The sequence below is a fragment of the Anser brachyrhynchus genome (assembly GCF_964034855.1).
Source record: "Anser brachyrhynchus genome assembly, chromosome: 24".
NCBI lineage: Eukaryota > Metazoa > Chordata > Aves > Anseriformes > Anatidae > Anser > Anser brachyrhynchus.
The window spans coordinates 4756591-4773635 of record NC_137717.1 but is presented as its reverse complement, the minus strand read 5'-3'; the positions used below and the strand labels follow the sequence as shown (position 1 = coordinate 4773635).

The following is a 17045-nucleotide window of genomic DNA, read 5'->3' as shown; positions in this document are numbered from 1 at the left end:
GGATCCAGCCAGGACGCTGCTGGAAAGCGACGAAGCGCCAGGCACCAACCTCCGTCGAGGCTCCTGGAGGCCCGCTTGCTCGCTGTCCTCTCAAACTGGGGCGCGGGTCTGTCGATCATGGCGCTCGCCTGCCTGGTCTGCGCCTGCGTCCGGCCGCTGTAGCGGAACTTGGAGCCCAGCGCCAGGAACCTGCTCTTGGGGATCGCCTCGGTGGAAGTCAGCCTGAAAACCACACACACATGTTTTAGAAGCATGCCTCCAGATCTAGGAAGCAGCACGTAAAGGGAAATTAAAACACATTTGTATTATTTTAATTTTAAAGCAGTCTCTGCATATGCTCAATTAACGAAACAACACATACTAACAATGAACACCGCATCTACGTAAGACAGAAGACCTCACGTGGAAGCTGCCTAGAAATTTATTGCAACAAACAATTTCCCTGCAATCATTTCACTCCAGTTGTTGCTGAACCCTAAGAACACTGAAGGAGTGCTCATTTTCAGCTGCTCCCCTACAGCATTAGTTAGTCAACATCGACAAAGACAAGCCTGCTGTTTAGAAAACTCACCTGAAAAACGTGTGATGCTCAACACAAACTTTCCACAGCTTCTTTGCTGCCCGGTAACTCGGTAGCTTGAATCCAATCGTACTTTCATATTGTTCTTGCTGCAGGAAACACAAGTTATTTAGGTTTAGCAAGAAGTAAATGCGGCAAGAAGCAAGGTCCCCAGCCCACTGCCCTGCCCTGCCTGCAGCTCTTGGCCAAGAGCCCTGCGCTCGCTCCATGGGCTGTGGCAGTTGAAGCACGAGGAGGAAGGGAAGGAGGAAAGAGGCAGACCCACACTGCAGCCTCTCTCCAAGCGCTCAGGCACAAATTTACGCACTCTCCACTGCTGTACTACGGACCCAGGCACCTGCTGCAGGAGGCGTGAGCAGAAAGCCATGGCCCCAGCCTCCAGGAAGACTTCCAGCAGCAGCCTGGCTGCTTTGCCATGGCTGTCTCTCAGCCACCTCCCCTCTCCTCTGTCTGAGGCAGGCTAAGGGAAAAGGGATGTGTACTTGCTTCCTTGTTGTTGTTGTTTTTAAGTGAAAGCGAGACAAAAAGCCTTTGAACTGCCATGTTTCCAAAAAAGGAGGAAGTCCTCTATCAATTTCAGCTGGGAACTGCTTTCAGCCTGGATGTGGAAATACCACACTGTGCCAGGAGGTGGTGCTGGATGACACCTTAAAGCTCCCACCGTTTCTTTTAGCGCTTCAGCAAAGTCACTGCACTCTACTTGAAGAGCAGAACTTACAACCAAGTCAAGATCAGAAACATGGGAGAGTGTAAAATGCCCACTCAGCAGAAAGCTTGCTACCTTCCAGGTTTTTCCGTTGGTGATAATCAGAAGATAGTTGAACAAAACAGCCCAAGGAAGTCACAACGTACCTCCCCTGGCCGAATCTTAATAAAGAAGCTGCTGCGTTTGTAGGAAATCTTCAAGACTTTGGGCCAAGGAAAGCGGTTGATTCTCAACTTATCTTTGTAAACAAGAAGGCCACTGGAACAGACTCCCAGAGTGATATCCACTCCTTCCAAGTCCTGAGAAAGAAAATGAAGATTTAAGCGGAGACCGGCGTCAGGGTTACAAGTTTCAGGTCAATGTTTGTCCTCCAAATTACTCCTTTTGTCTTTTCCTGAGGTTCTTAATTCATCCCCCCACCTCCCAGACTTCCATTTTCAGCTCCTTATGCAGCCAGGGCCAGACTTGCTTTTCCTTCACGTTTCTTCTGACGGTCTCCTCCCTTCTGCGATGCTGTTTGCTCAAGGGGCTGTGCCTAGAGCCTACCCTGCATTTCTCTGAGAGCAGCAGCTCACCTCACAGGGAGCAGCTCACCTTGCAGGCTCCTCAGGGCAAGGACCCGTGTACATCAGCAGCTTTGTTAAGCTTCCTATAATATTTAAATAATGAGTAATCAGGAAGAATCACTTCTCTTACAATGCTTGCAACAATGCCTTGAGCATTTCTTTTGTGTGTCTATGCTTTTGTAACAGTAGCCAGCTTACTTCTTATATCCTTCAAAGGGGGCTTCCTGAAATGGGTAAACTTGCTCCTAACAAGGGAAGAACAGTCAATTTACAAGATCTACAGTTGGTGCACACGCACTGATTCTCACCTTGGCTTGGTGAAGGTCAACTCCGTACATGGACAGCTTTTTTGCATTCTCAAGAAATTCCAGATCTGCTTGGGCTGGAGTCATGGATCTGGGGAAAGAGAGGAAGGGCTCGGTATTCTCATAAATGGAGAGTTAAGAGGGGACACATCAGACTTCACAGAACCATTTACTTGTTAGATCTTTTGCTTTGAACACAGACGAATCTGTGCCCAGATGATTAATTATTAAGTTACTCAGAATGCACAAATTTGTGCTTTGAGACATCCTCATGAACAGATGCACCGTATTTCTGCGGAGCTCTACAGACACCAGACTTGAAAGCAAGCTATGTGGCGAGGACGTGCAGGGTACAAAACCTGATGCTGCGGAAGAAACAGCAATTAAGCTGAAGGCAAAGGGTGACACGTACTGTGCACCTAGAAGTACCGCCTTGAGACCTTCCCAAACCCAGCTATTGTTCTCCAAACGAAAGGCAAGGACAGCTGAAATCACTTAGCAGAGATCCCTGCTGGGGCAGACTAGATGAATGAGACGTTTTCTGGGAACAGATGGTACCCTGTCTGCAGGAGAGGCAACACATCAGAACTTCCCTTAAGAGAAACATCCCGATAATGGAGGCTATTATCGGTGTTATTGAAGCGCCCTTGTTAATAAGTTTCTGTTGTGCAAGGTGCCTCTAACAGCTCTGCTGGGGGAGTATTCCGTTGCATACATTTCATTTTGCTCACTGCTTTGATGTCTTTCTTACTGAACACCCGCATGCATCTCGTGGGCAATGTAAATAGAGGTATTTAGTGGTGCTGGACAGTGAGCACAGTGAGGACAATCCCCTGTGCAAGACCTGAGAGCAGTGACCATCTCCAGCGCACGCTTTGTGCTTTGCAAATAAAGCAGCAAGAGACAGAGCATAGCTCAGCAGGTAAGTTTTCCACTGGACAGTTTAACGTTAGAATATGGATGAGAAATGAAACGGGGACAGATTATAACCTTCCTCCTGCACACACTAGTTCATTAAATAAATCTACATCCCATACTGTGAAGCAGCCCTGTAATGCAGCCATGAATAATTCAGCAATGCGATCTGCCACTTCCAGGACAGCTGACGGCCTTTGACTTCAAGTCATGAAGCCTGTCAGTGGCCCAGTACTTATTTTCCCTCATTTCCTCTCCTCTCAGTGCAAATGGAGGGGAATCAATTTAGAGTATCGATTTGCGGGGGCTGAGTGAGGTGTTAATTGTAGCTTTGGTAACAGCCGGGGCGTCCCTCCACCCTCTAGTGCTGCACTTAGGTTATTAGCTTCCATGTGCCTGCGAGGTCTCTGCTCTGCTCTGCTCTCGTTATTAGTGTCACAGCCAGCAGCTTTCCACAGGTCAAGGGGCTCCACAAGGCCTCAGTATCTGGGAGCAGTTTTATGGGCTTTTTTCCCCCAAAGCCCAAACCTACTGAGCTGAACTGTGAACTCTGAACTGTGCAGAAGCTGCTTGCTGGCCACGGATGCTCTCCGTGTCACTAAGCACAGCGCTCTGTGGAGCTTCTGCGATCAAAGCACTCGAGAGCATCTAGAAAAACAAGCTCAAAATGTTATGACTCTCAAATCTCGTATCAGAAGGACTCACAGGACTCTTCCAACCTCACCAGAACAAGACGCATCTGCCCAGATCACTGCTGCACTCAGAAACACGAGGAGGAGAGCCTAGCTGCAGCCTTATACCTCGAGCATTATCTGGAATACTTCCACATTATAACATGCTACTTAATAACAGGCGGCAGAAAACCCCAAACATGCTGCAGGCTACACAGAGACAGGATCTGTTCCAACCAGATTACAATCCAAAAAAATATAAATTCAAAAATCCAAAAAAAAAATCCAAAATAAATCCAAAAGCAGAAACACAAAAAGACAAAGAACAAGGGTGAAAGAAGCAAACTTTTCACATGAAGTAAAGCCCGCTTTCATGGATATTGTTGAGAAGAAGCACCCACTTGGGACACCTGCTTAAAAAAAATAAACGAAAAGCATAGTTTCTTCTTCAAGCAGGAAGAAAGAATCCCATACACTGGAAGGATTCTGTCAAAACTTTTAAATATTAGATCTTTTCAGATTAGCTGATTTTCTCAGTAACTGAAAATTCACACCTTACTGCTAAAGCTTCTGTTGCTGCCATAAAAATTGGTGCAGCATGAAACCAAAACCATAGAGCAGAGGTGGGAAAAATACCAGAAAATCCCATTATTCCACCTGCTGCCTTCACGCTGCCATGCACAAATGAATTCACCGGCCACTGTACCTTACCTGTATGTTTTATGAAGTTCCATAACCTTCTCTTCAAGCTCTTTAGTCTGGTTTGGGGCCAGTTTAAATTCACTGATATAATCTGCGCTGTGTAGATCAGGGTCATAGTCTCCCAGCTCGGACTGGACTGTGTATGAGCCCAGCAGAGCCAAAGTCGCAAAGGAACAAGGCAGCCGCCCCGTAACGATGTCTTGTCGAAGCTGAAGACACAAGTAATACCTTTGGGGAATAAAAACAAAAAACGCTATTAACAGAGAATATAATGACCTTAAGAAACTTGTTCTCGAGCACTGAACATCTTTTTTTTATACTACTGATGAATGAAGCATGATGTTTGTTTCTAACATATTTTTAATTATGGGGCAACATTCACACAGTCAAAAGCATGGAGGATAGAAGGACCTAAGGTCACCTCCGCTCTGGAAAAGAAGCAGAGGACACTTACTATCAGAAGAAATTATTTTAGAATAGAAGTGTACTTTTCTATTCAAATATACACGTGCCAGGATCATCAATGGCACTGCTTTATGCGTGTGTGCTTCAGTGAAGAGAGGTAAAGTTCCCACACACATGACCACTAAAACCAAACAACAGTAACCCCTCCCAACAGCTCCTCAAGACATTGGTCATCCTGTTGAAGGATAAAATAACACTTCAGTATTAACAATTTCGACTCAATCAGCCAGTTCCCGTGGTTTCCCAAAACAGCTCACTGCTTTGCTCGGTAAGCTCACTATCTGGCAGCACAATTAGCAGGGAATTCACCTCGTTATATCCTCTGTCAGTTGTGCGGGATCTGGTGGATAAAACTTGACATTGAAGGTAAAATCCCAGGGGCCTCCTGAAATTACAAAGGAAAGTTGGAGAAAAATAAGCCCACCAGAACAGCTTCACGATAGGCAGCTACGAGATGGTAATACTGATTTTTAATGCTGCTCACTCACACTGCTAGCTGCTGCTTAAGCAGGCGGTGTAAGACATGATTTCATTTACAAGAGCTAGGAAACACGCACGAACAAACAAAGCAGGGCAGACAGGTACATGTGAAAAATGTCACAACTTGTGGAAAAAGAAATAAATTCATTGCTAAGAGGCTAACTTACTCAAACATTTTTTCACTGATTAAAAAAAAGACTCACGAAGAGAGGTCGGACATGTGCCATAGGTTAATGAATTGGTATTTTATCACTTGACCCAATTTTCAAATTTCTCGTAAGGAACAGATGTGCTAATCCACTCAACAGCCTAATGCGCCGTGGTCGTGTGGTTGGACCACAGCTGAACCTCAGCACAATGCAAGCAGCAGTCGCTGGAAGAAACAGTGAGCGCTGCGACAGGAAGAGCTTGACAAGTCGAGACCTAAATACTCCAATAAAGCTTGCTGCAAACCTCGTGCAGCAATGCTGCACACGTTAAATGGAGCGAGGGCTCCCTTAATTATATCTACAATAGACATTATTTGTGGTATGGTTAGCCCCTGCCTAGCTAAATAACACAGCTGCACGACTTACTCGTGTACACTGTCATGCGTACCTAAAATGCAGCTCTCCATCACCCCACACAGCAACCACACAAGTGCAGCTCTGGGACTAATATTTAATCGTGTGCGTGTACATCGCATGCTGGTGTGGGAACAGCCAAATGAGAGCTGCTTGCCTACGGTGGAAATGCCCCCTGCCTCCTCTTTTAAGCAGGACAGTCAAGCTACCAAATTTTTTATCTTTCTTAGCAGTTAATCCTTAACTCTTTCTGAAGAGTTCGAGCCAAGGCTCCCTCTCTTCCCTCTTCTTCCTCGAAAAGAATAATCATGTTTAGGCACAGAAAATCGTCCTGACAGACCCATTAAGCACTCCAGAACTAATTTTCAGTCGCAGCCCTCCCCTGCTGTGCCCTTTAGCAGCGTAGTTTCAAAATATTTATGTCAGAAAGACAAGATACCCTTGCTGTTAACTTGCTAAGGGATTTATCAAAATCGCAACCACACCATTTATGGATTTACTTCTTAGGGCAACACCGCAAACGGCATTGAACACAAGGCACCTTGCCTTCATTATACAGAGTTCAACACAAGTTATTTCAAGAAGACAGCTTAGGTAGCAGAGTTTTCCTGTGCATTGCAAGGGAGACACAGAGCCTGGCTCCCTGTACACGTACACCAACACAGCTTCTTCAAGTAAACTCCAGTAACGTGCCATTTAAAGCATCTCACAGGGACGGATCGTACAGCAGGTTGGTTGTTACCCACACTGGCTGAATTTTACCTGCACTGCACTGCAAGGCAGGAGCAGCTCGTGCCCTTTACACACATCCTGTTATTGACTCAAAGAGAAGCTGATAAAAGCAGGAGCTTTTCCTACTCCACAGCCCTGCAGCATTTCCCCCCCCGGGCAGTGCTGACACGCCTCGTCCTGCGCCCCCACCACGCATACAGAGAGCAGCGTTTGACTCGTGAGGCTGTCAGACCTTAGGCTTGTTCCCGAAACAAAACAAAAGCCTCTGGAGTTTATTTAACTTTGACACTGCCCTCGTCTTGAACTAATTCAGTGCTAGCAAAACTTAAAATACTCCAGAGAGCATCTGGCATTTGTCCTGATACTACTCGAGCCCTTTGTTTATCATTCCAGTACCCTGATTTGGGCTCCGAAACAGCCTCGGAGTCCACGAAACCTTGCTCCAGCAGGCAACTTTGCTCAGGCTCTCCCCGGCTCCTTTTGGTTTTAAATGGTGCCCCCTGACGTCTACCTTCCCATCCCATTTCAGTGCTGCATGGTAGTGAGGACAGCACGGCTTTGCACAGGACGAACACATCCCTGGCTACGTTTTTGCAAGGAAATCAGACTTTTCCTTAATTCTAGAGCATCGCCAAGTACCGAAGAAAAAGAGAAAGGAAGCACAGACTGCTTGAACTTGAGCTGATCCCTGCCAGACACCCTGACTTGAACTCTCACCGATCCCTGGGCACTCAGGACTGCGCCCAGAACCACACGCAAACAGGGAAGGGAGAGAAGCCACACACACCCACATGATAAATTTGATCTACTTACCATGAACCTGTTTTTTTATTTCTTTGGCAGGATCCAGCCATGTCTGTAAGAGGATAAAAACATTCACAGTTTAACAGACGTTACAGAAACACCACAGCAAACTGCAACTCGCTAAAAATACAGCAAGGCGACAACGTTTGACATAAATGCAGCCATGGAAACTGAAGATATACAGCATTTTCTGAAACTTTTACTCCAGTCTGCGGTCCCTGTGCGTATTTCCAATCCCTCACGTACGAAGTACTCCTAGGAGAGGAACAAGGAACATGGGTCCAATCTGAAGCTCTTCTCTCCATCGAGGCGACCCTATTAATTCAGAGGCTCAGCACACGCAGCTGATGAGCATCCCACACCACACGGAGGCTCTTTACAGAAAAGGATTTAAATGAAGGAATTTATGGCGGCTCCTGACAACAAAGCAACAGCACCCAAGGGAACTCTGCCCAGCATATTCTGCCCTGTCAGATCCTACTTTTACAAATATTGCAGCATAAAAGGCAGCAAGCACATACCAGCGGGCATGGTCTCAGCCACATCCAGCCAAGAGGGGCACTTGTGCAACACATTTTTTCTCAAAGACCTTTAAAACCAGACAAATTGGACATAGGCATTCATTTTAGGCACCCCATCCACATACTTGCCCTACTCAGAACAAGGGTCGCCAAGACTTTCTATTATTAGCTACGTTCTTTAACAACCTAACTGCTGAAACAGGAGTGAAAACATCCAGTAGCTGGCAAGCGTGACATAAACTTAGTCTCTTTTAAGTATGACTCAAGTTTCTAGTAATTATCTCAGCTACAAATTTAGAAATACATCCTTTTTTCCCCCCTCTGTAATTTGGGGGTTTGTGGGATGCTGGTACAACGTAAGCCTCAGAAAACCACTCCTGTTTTTGCCAGCACGGTCAGAGCAACTCCTGGCACGCCGAGGCTGAGCCTGTCCTTTGCAGAGGCCGCAATTTGCCCCCCAGAGGGGCTGGAACGATGCTCTCAGCCCTCCTGGAGAGGCTACAGGCAACCATCACGGTCATTTTTGTGAGGTCTGCACAGGATTTGGACATCCAGGTCTCCTGAGGTGAAAGAACTGACTCACTGAATCCTCCCAGCTAATCTTTCCTGACTAGAAGGACATTCAGCTTGACGGCAGGGAGACAGCGACACTTAGACGTAATCTTATCTTTTTATGTGCTTGCTCCTCTAACCTATAAAACCAGTGATAGGAAATCCATCTGAAAGGTAGACGTATCAGGCCCGCTTGCTTTCCAGTCACAGCCACTCTTTGAAGCAGAGCATCTCGATGCACATAACGGTACCACGACTGCTTCAGCGCCAAGCAGCTGCTCTTTCCACCTTCACCCTCTGTAATTCCTGCTTGGATTGCCTGTCCGCAGGAAGGGTTATTGCCTAAGTAAGGGAAAACCTTCACACAACCTCTCCCTGCCCACGAACATAGACGTGCATCTCCCTGCCTGCTCAGCGCAGCTGCAGAAGCTCCTCTGCTGACTTCCTATCACGATCGTTTCTACCAGCCACTCGGTAATTCAGTGTCAGGGTTCTGAAGTTACAGAGAGAGACGGAGCTTGAGGTTTTCAAGTTCAATGACGCGTAACCAGAAAGATTAAAAAAAGGAAAACAAAAAACAACCAACAGAAAACCCCACAGTGTTTTCCCCCATCACAACAAAACAGTCTCCAGGCGAGCAGCTTACTCTGCACTGGAGCTAACCCCATGCGCAGCTCTTTTCCTTCCTCCTCTCCCGGCTCTGACACGCAAACCTGACAGAACTATCTGTTTTCAGTCTCTACGGTTAAAAAGCTGCACGGCCTCCCAGCTCACGTCAAGCGGGGGCGAAGGAAGTGCACGTGTCTGCCTTCAGAAGAATCGCGGCGCTCCTGCAAGCGATCGGAGCAAGCGATCGGCGGCACACGGCTCCGGGAGATGCGGCAGCACGCTGCCCCCAGCACAAACAGGACAAATCGAGCCGTGTTTTGCCTGAATTAAAAATCCATACTTTCAATTATTGAGCCTTTTAACGACTAATATATATTGCAGCCACCGTAACCTTGCCCATAAGCGAAGCTATAGGTGAATAGTCAGAGCGTGGACCAATGTAGCTGGTCTAGAGGAGATGAAGGTGGCCCCTTGTTTTCAATTCCGCACGCTTTTGGCTAGCTTCATTAAACAGAGCTTGAGTAATTGCTCGAGTTAAAGCATAACCAGGGGTTTAAAAGATAAGACACTGCTCAGGTCTAACCAAACAAAGCCCTTAAACTAAAACCCTATGAGTAAGAGTTTTGGTATGAAGAGCTGCACGTGTTCTGCTTTTGCAGGGCAAAGCCTCGGTTCAGAACCAAACCCTACAAACGCTGACACCAGTGCCGGGGCAGCCAGCTGGCACTCAGCACTCCTCCTGCCATGCTCTCCCTTTTCAAGGGCAAAATAGTCGTAGAAAAGGGATGTACACTTTGCTGCTGAAACTCACCACTGCCCTTACGCATTCGTGTTTTCCAGTTGAGAATCTTCTATACGAAACAAAACAAAAAAAGAACAAACCAAGCCCCAAATCTCAGCCCAGAAGTCCCCCGAGTGCCCGCCTTTGGCTGGCACGCAGGCAGCAGAAGCTGAATCCACGTTGGGAGCCAGCAGTTGCTACGAGCTCACTCGCTGCACATTTTAAGCCTTGATTCACTCCCACTCCCCTGCCTGTGTTCCCATTATAAAGGTGCTAAAGCTACCAGTGCAGTGCAGTATTACCACCCAGAGAATCCCCCGAACCAGTCATTATTAAGAATGGCAACATTTGCTGGCGCTGTACTGGAGGAGGAGGCCGCCCAGGGTAAAATAAATCCAGCATGAATTCCAAGCCCCTGATTTGTTACCGAAGCAGGAGGAAGGCAGTCGCAAGTCAGAGAAGGAAGAGAAAGCAAACCCAAAGCCTCTTCGGGGACCACACTCCAAGTCTGCAGAGACTTTAAACGAACACCTAAGGCACGTGCAATGACTGCTCCATGCCCGAACCACCACAGTTTTACTGCTGCTGCCTGCTCAGCCGCATGCCTTCAGTGAACACAGGCTCCAGGACTGAAGTTCCCCTGCAGCGTGTCAACGTTTAGGTCCACCTTCTGCCATCTAAGCAGGGCTAACCTATTCTTAAAGTCCTCTTAGTCTTTTCCTGGGGAGGGGATCAAAGTAGTTTGAAGAAGAGCATCAGCAGCTTATGCACCACCTCGTCCATGGAGCCTTGCACAGAGCTGAATCCACCCAGGTGCAGAAAACCATAAACCAGCAACTTCTTACCCTGGAGGTTGGTGTGTCCCATATGGCCAAACCAAAGTAGTCTTCTTCCAGGAGATTGAGGTGGTCACAGACTTTCTTGAGTAGATCCTGCCCCTTGGCATGTTTCTGCAAATAGACAGAAAAGCATTTTCTAGCACAGACTGCTTTCTGCCTGCAAAAAGGGAACATAAAACCACACCGGATGCTACTAAGAAGGGGGAAAAGTCCTGGCTAGCTCAAAATCCCATCTCCTGGCTGCTTCTGGATGCTCTTTTCTATAAGGCGTTCTTCCTTACAAAATCCAAACTGAGAGGCAATGAGAACTGCAGCAGGTCTCTCTGCTCCCACCAACTTCACGTCCAAAGCCCCCAAAGCCGAGCTTCTCCAACATCCTGATAAACAGAGGATTTGTGCAGTTTTCCCCTCCCAAAGCACGCCCATGGCACTGGCAGCTCCCAGCCCCAGGCTCTCAGACAATCAGGAGCTGATCAAACAGTGATCAGTGTGAGGGACGAAGCTGCTGCTCCAACCCACCCTGACAGCCCCCATTTTGGGCATTGTTTTTTTGGGGGCAACCTGGCAAAGCAGGCTCGGAAAAGAATCAGCGGCTCAGAACAAAAGTCCCTCGTTTCCACCCTCTCCTCAACCCGAGCTGCTGCTGCAACCCAGCTTCCCCAGCTTTGGCTGCTTAGCACACAACTTCTTGCCTCCAGAAACACTCTTTGAGCATTTCTCATCTCCTCTTTTTTTCAAAATCCTGCAGAAGCGGAGTGAAGGAGCTGGCCCTAGGAGCAGATACCCTTTTAGTCCAAAGCACGAAGGAAAACGTCCCTGAGGCACAAAACTATGGTAACCGCAAGCAGCTAATTCTATTGGAGGCTTTGCTAAAAGGAAAGTGCAGTTCCAGTGACGCAAAATAAGCTTTGCGAATGCATCGCTTGTGCAGGCAGCTCTCCTTTCAGTCGTGTTTGCATGGCTACTGATCAAAGCCCACGGCCGTGTTTTCCTGTGGCCCTTCCTTCAGCTGTAAGGTTGTCAGCGCACGCGCTGCAGCTCCCCCGTTAACACGCTGCATGCGTGAGCCTGGGAGCTTTCTCGGTGAACTGGCACTTAAAGACATGTCGGAATTAAAAGCCTTCTATGGCTGTCAACGGGAAAGAAGGTTTGAAAGCACCCATTCTTCTCGAATAAAGGCATTTGTGCTGGTCTTTGCCTACACCTTTGCAATCCCTTCCCAATTACATCTTCATAAATTACTTCTCAAAATGCTACGACGGGATTATATTGGCATTAAAGCCAAGGGTACTCGACAAGTCAAGAGCTTCTTGCTGCCACAGCAGTCCCTGCCCATCTGCTCCTCGGTGCCTCATGGGATGCTCCGGACTCACAGCAGCGCACCAGGGACACCGCATGTGATGTGACAGCACCCAGAACACGGCAGGGCTGGATCAGTGCCGGAGGGGGGCTGCCAAACGCACTCACGACACCACGACAAACCAACTGGGGCTGCGGGACCGAGAGCCACCGCTGCTGCACCAGCCTTTTGGAGAACAATTTGCTTTTTGGGGGCTGAGCCTGCTATCCCCAGTAAACATCCCGGGCTTTGGTAGCGCTGGGCGCCGATCCCGCGCAGCGACAATAGCCGTGCTGTTACACAAACTGCTGACCTACTTGCCCAGGATCACCCAAGGTAACCGCTTCCACAGGGAGCCCCACGCCCCGATACCCTCCCGCGGCCCGCAGAGCTAGCGGGATGGAGAAAAACAAGCTGGAAGCAGGCTCGAGTGGTAAATACCGGATTATTAATATTCTGGGCAAGTGCTTCGATACTGAAATAGGGATTTCTGCGAGCTTTTTATTGCCCTGACAGCAAGACAGCCCTCCGAGAGAATGCACAAAATAAAGCAAAATAAAAGCTCTCAGATGAAGGGTTTTGCGGTGCTGTAAGTCAACATAATGATTTTAAATTGTTTACTGCAAATATATTCAACTCCAAGCTAAATGCAGCCTGTTTTTCTTTACATCCACCTGCAGGAGATATGTTAGCCAGCAGCCTGATAGGCAAAGGCACTCTGGGTGAACAGAAAGCACAAATCAACACGACAACACATTCTATTCAAATGAAAGGGGCAGAAAATATTTAGACAATCCCAACCTAACGCAATAAACTAAACTCTGGGATAAAAATGAGCGAGAAGATGAACAGCAAGCGCAGTAACTTTTTTTTAAAACTTCCACCTTTACAAAGCAAAGTAGCCTGCAAGTTCCAGAGCTATAAACAAAAAAGGCTCCTAGGCACACAGAGATTTTTACAACACACTAAATAAGTTATTATAGCTTACAGCAAGATTGTTCTGCAGTAAAGCCTGTCATGTAATTCACTGGCAGCAAATTAGACCCCTATTAAATAGCGTTTGTGGTGGTTTTCGAGGAGGAGAAGGGAGAGGGAAAAGAGAAGAAACAACCCCTGAATGTACTTACATCCACAGCACACTCAAAAATGGTGTCATCCAGCAAGACAACTTTGCAGTACATGTTTCTGTGTCTTTTTACAGCTCTCTGGGCAGCTTTCAAATCCTTGTCGGCTTTGGTCTCTGGAGTCTCCTGTCTGGGCTCCGGCTTGGTGCACTCCTCCTTCGCTTCTCCTCCTTCCTGGCCCTCGAGGTCTCTGCTGTCCGGCTCCTGGTCTTCCCTCCTCTCCTCCTGCGCAGGCTGAAAACCCCAGCACATCCAAGTCCCCAGTTAGACGTGTCACACAAAAAGCCATCACAAGAAGCGAGCATCGCACCCCGGGATTAGTTATCTGGCCTAAATGTGTAGCCAAGGACCTGGAGCAGCAGCTTGAGTGGGCAGGGTAACGAGTGCACGGAGTGATGGCAATTTTTAAAGCCCTTCAAGTCATTCTCAACTCTTCATTTAATAAAAGATGTAAAAAAAAGAAAGGGCTGATTAGAGCAATTAGGGCAGGTTAGATCATGCAAATCTTCATGGCCTTAATGACTGGGCCTTTTGGATTAGCAAGTGCTTTCTGTCCTAGGCTAGAGACCTCATGCCTTCACTGCTAGAAAAGCCAACAGCCAAAGTTTGTTGCCCCCCTGCTCCCGCTGTCACCCAGAAAGATTTACTGTGCTCCAACGCACAGTGCTCAACACGGTAACAGTGGTACAAGGGACACTGGCACTGACATTTTGTGGCCCTCTGAACTGACCAAACAGTTCACGGCCACCAAAAGGGGAAGGCAGCCTTCACACCCCTGACGGCCTCTCCCTTTGCCCACTGAAGCACTTTATGAGCCAGCTGAATTCACTAAACTTGCAGAAAAAGATGCAGTTTGGGGACAGAAGGAGGAAGGAAGCTTGTTTTTTGGTTTTTTTTTGTTTTTTTTTACTGCCATTTCAGCAGGTTAAATGAGTTCATAGCAGGCTTTGACAAGCGCTGGAAGTGGCTCAATGCAGCCGGAGCACGCAGCCGTGGCAGAAGAAGGGAGAGCAAAACCCTGTCTTTTCAGCCTGCGGTGAGCTGTTAATTCAGCCCATCGCATCTCATGAAATCACACCCAGGCACAACTGCACACAGCCAGCGCCGGCTCCAGTGTTTGAAACCTAAATAATGTCCACAAGCTGCTGACTTCTGTTCCAGCAGGGCCAGGATAATCAGGAGCAGAGAATCAGTCAAAGCTCGTAATGCCTGCTGGTCAGCATTTATCAAACAGGCAGCACCTCACAAATGCTTTCACGGCAGAAATATCTGCCGAGTGTCACAGTTCAAAAAGCCACTAACGTCAATCTAAAATAAGAACTAACAAAAACAAGTGCTTCGTCTGAAACAGACGGCGCTTGCTGAAGGAAGGCGGTGGGTTTTCTCTCTGGGCACGCTCACTTGTGCATAGAGCAAGCAAATCAAAGTTAAACAGAGAAAGAAATCATGCATCTCCTCTTGAAGAGGCCCCTTCAGGGCTGAAATTGCACGAAAATTTCCAGCTCCCCACCGTGTCCCAGCTCTGACAGGTACAAAGCACTAGCAAAGATCAGCCTGTATTTTTCAAAGACTCAGACATGAGGGAAAACAGAAACATGTTACCTACTACCTTCTCTACGACTTTGCAGTTTTAAGGCAGTGGATTTACAATTACTGCCTACAGTTGACAACGCTCTGACTTGTACAGTACTCCTCAGAAAGTCAGTAAAAACCTAGAGTTTGCAGTTCAAATCTAACACCCCACTGGAGACCATTCAAAACCTTAGGGCAGCAAGGAAAATAATGCAGATTTTACAATAAACTAGCTGTCACTCCGTGACTCCAGCAATACACACAGGTTGGCTGGGTTTTAGGAAATCCCCGTCTCACAAGAAGTAGCAATCACCTTCTCTAGCTCCATGAAGCCACATTAGTGATGGCAGGGCTGCAGCTAACCGAGATGCCCACCAAGGAGTAAGAGAGGCCAGCCAAATCAATAACCAGAGGCCCCCAAATCAATAACCAGCTGCTGCTTTGGGAATGTCTCACCGCGGGTGTCTCTGCCTCACTTTCTACCCGGCTTTAAAAATTTTAAATCTTGCATGAAAAACAAGCCTGGCTTTTAAAGAGCAGAAATCAGAAAGCTACTAAGAGCTGGGCTCAGCACACGTGCTATGCAAAAATCCCTGTCTACATGATGCATAAGCAGAAAATATTTGTATTTGGCAGGCTCAGCAACAGCCCAGACTGAGCAGATGACCAAGTCCTGAAATGCCCCGTTTACACTCCTCGAAGCTCATGAAACCCTTCCCCGGGTTCACTTTCTCTTGCAATCCCCACCTCACAACACCGACCTACCTTCTGTACACACCAAGCACACCCAAATGAGAAACGGTTCTGTTGTGAATAACAAACTCAAATCCAAGTTCTTGGGGGAATTTCCATGCTCAGCAGGGTAAAGAGTCAGTACGGGGTACTTCAATGTATGCTTTGAAGTGTTGTTACAATTTCAGGAATAGGAATTTTGCAGTATGGCCTGATGCGGAAGCACGCTACGCAGCACAAGGAGATGACGAGCCCTTTCAGCATCTCATGGGATTTTCTAATCTAGCTTACTAACAGAGGGTAAGATTTTTTTTGTGGTTTTGTCTAAACAGACACATTCGCGAGAACAGAAGGAAGCACGCCACACCAAGCAGGGTGTTTTACCTGTGTTTCTGCACTGCTTAAGGAATGGAGATCGAGCGATGGATCGGTTTTCAGCTCAGGCTCAGGAGCTGCAATCGGGGCCTTCACCAGGATCTCTTCATCAGGGCTGGCTCCTAACCCCGCGTCTTTCTGGTCACCTCCGCCCTCTTTGGGCGCATCGGGGTCTTTGTCCTCTTCGGACACCTGAGACTTGGGCCTCCTGAGAAACGAGGAGAAGAGGCGGGAGAGGCCGCGGCCCTCGGCGGCACGGCGCTCCTTCTTGCCCGGCTCCTCCTGCGTATCGCCGCCGGAGGCCTTCTGCTTCTGGCCCTCGGCGGCCTGCTGCGCCCCTTCCTCCGGAGAGGCCTCTCCCTTCGGTGTTTCGGCAGCTCCTTCCTCCTCCTCCTTCGCTTGCTGCTGCTCCGCACTCTCGGCGTCTGCCGCTGGGCTCTTCTCTGTTGTCATGATGGCGCTGTGGGAGAGGCACCGAAAGGTGTCAAGCAGCAGCGACATTGGAGCGGGCATAAAGCCAGCCAGACCGAGCAGCACACATGGACACACCACGCTCCCCAGTCACACCACCCTGTCCTGCCGACCCCAGTCCTAAGCAATTAGAAATAAGCAAATCCCTCAATCTGCTAAGGTTTGCTTTGACAGAAACATCTCCACCACACACAGCGGGTGCCCACGCATCTTCCACCCTTTGGCTGTCCCAAGGCCCTCTCCCGCTCCAGCTCCATCACCCCGTTGCAGCACCACCTGTGGGAGCGGAGCAGATGAGGACACGCATGAGACCCCACAATTTTCCTCCTACCAAGCCCTGCAAAAATCCCACACAGCCCATAGGGGCTTGCAGGGTTACAGCATCCTTCTCCACAACTGCAACAGGAAGGGAAAAGCCGCTACTCGAGACAAACCCCGCACAGCCAAGAAGAGTCATTATTAGGTCAAAAATCCTAGAATCATTAAGATTGGAAAAGCTCTCCAAGATCAGCTGGTCCAACCGTCCCCCTACCACCCCCATCACCCACTGACCATGTCCCCAAGCCCCACGTCCAACCTCTCCTTGAACACCCCCAGGGACGGGGACTCCACCACCTCCCTGGGCAACCCGTCCCAACGCC

The 17045-nt window shown here is 48.3% G+C and overlaps 1 protein-coding gene across 50 annotated transcripts in view; it reads right to left on the bottom strand.

The window, feature by feature from the left end:
* EPB41 (erythrocyte membrane protein band 4.1) overlaps positions 1-17045 on the bottom strand; it is an 88149-nt gene that overhangs the window by 34995 nt on the left and 36109 nt on the right. For 36 of the 50 annotated variants that reach the window (XM_080566656.1, XM_080566658.1, XM_080566673.1 and 33 more), the window contains 10 exons: positions 15943-16393; positions 13258-13488; positions 10798-10902; positions 7499-7541; positions 5220-5295; positions 4455-4673; positions 2161-2248; positions 1433-1585; positions 572-669; positions 50-222 (listed from right to left, as the gene is read on the bottom strand). In XM_080566656.1, the coding sequence (XP_080422782.1) occupies positions 50-222; positions 572-669; positions 1433-1585; positions 2161-2248; positions 4455-4673; positions 5220-5295; positions 7499-7541; positions 10798-10902; positions 13258-13488; positions 15943-16386 (1630 nt within the window). In that variant the 5' untranslated portion in view covers positions 16387-16393. Of the gene's footprint in view, positions 1-49; positions 223-571; positions 670-1432; positions 1586-2160; positions 2249-4454; positions 4674-5219; positions 5296-7498; positions 7542-10797; positions 10903-13257; positions 13489-15942; positions 16394-16590; positions 16681-17045 lie in introns of those variants that run through there. The other 14 variants (XM_080566670.1, XM_080566689.1, XM_080566690.1 and 11 more) reach the window with 3 other exon arrangements.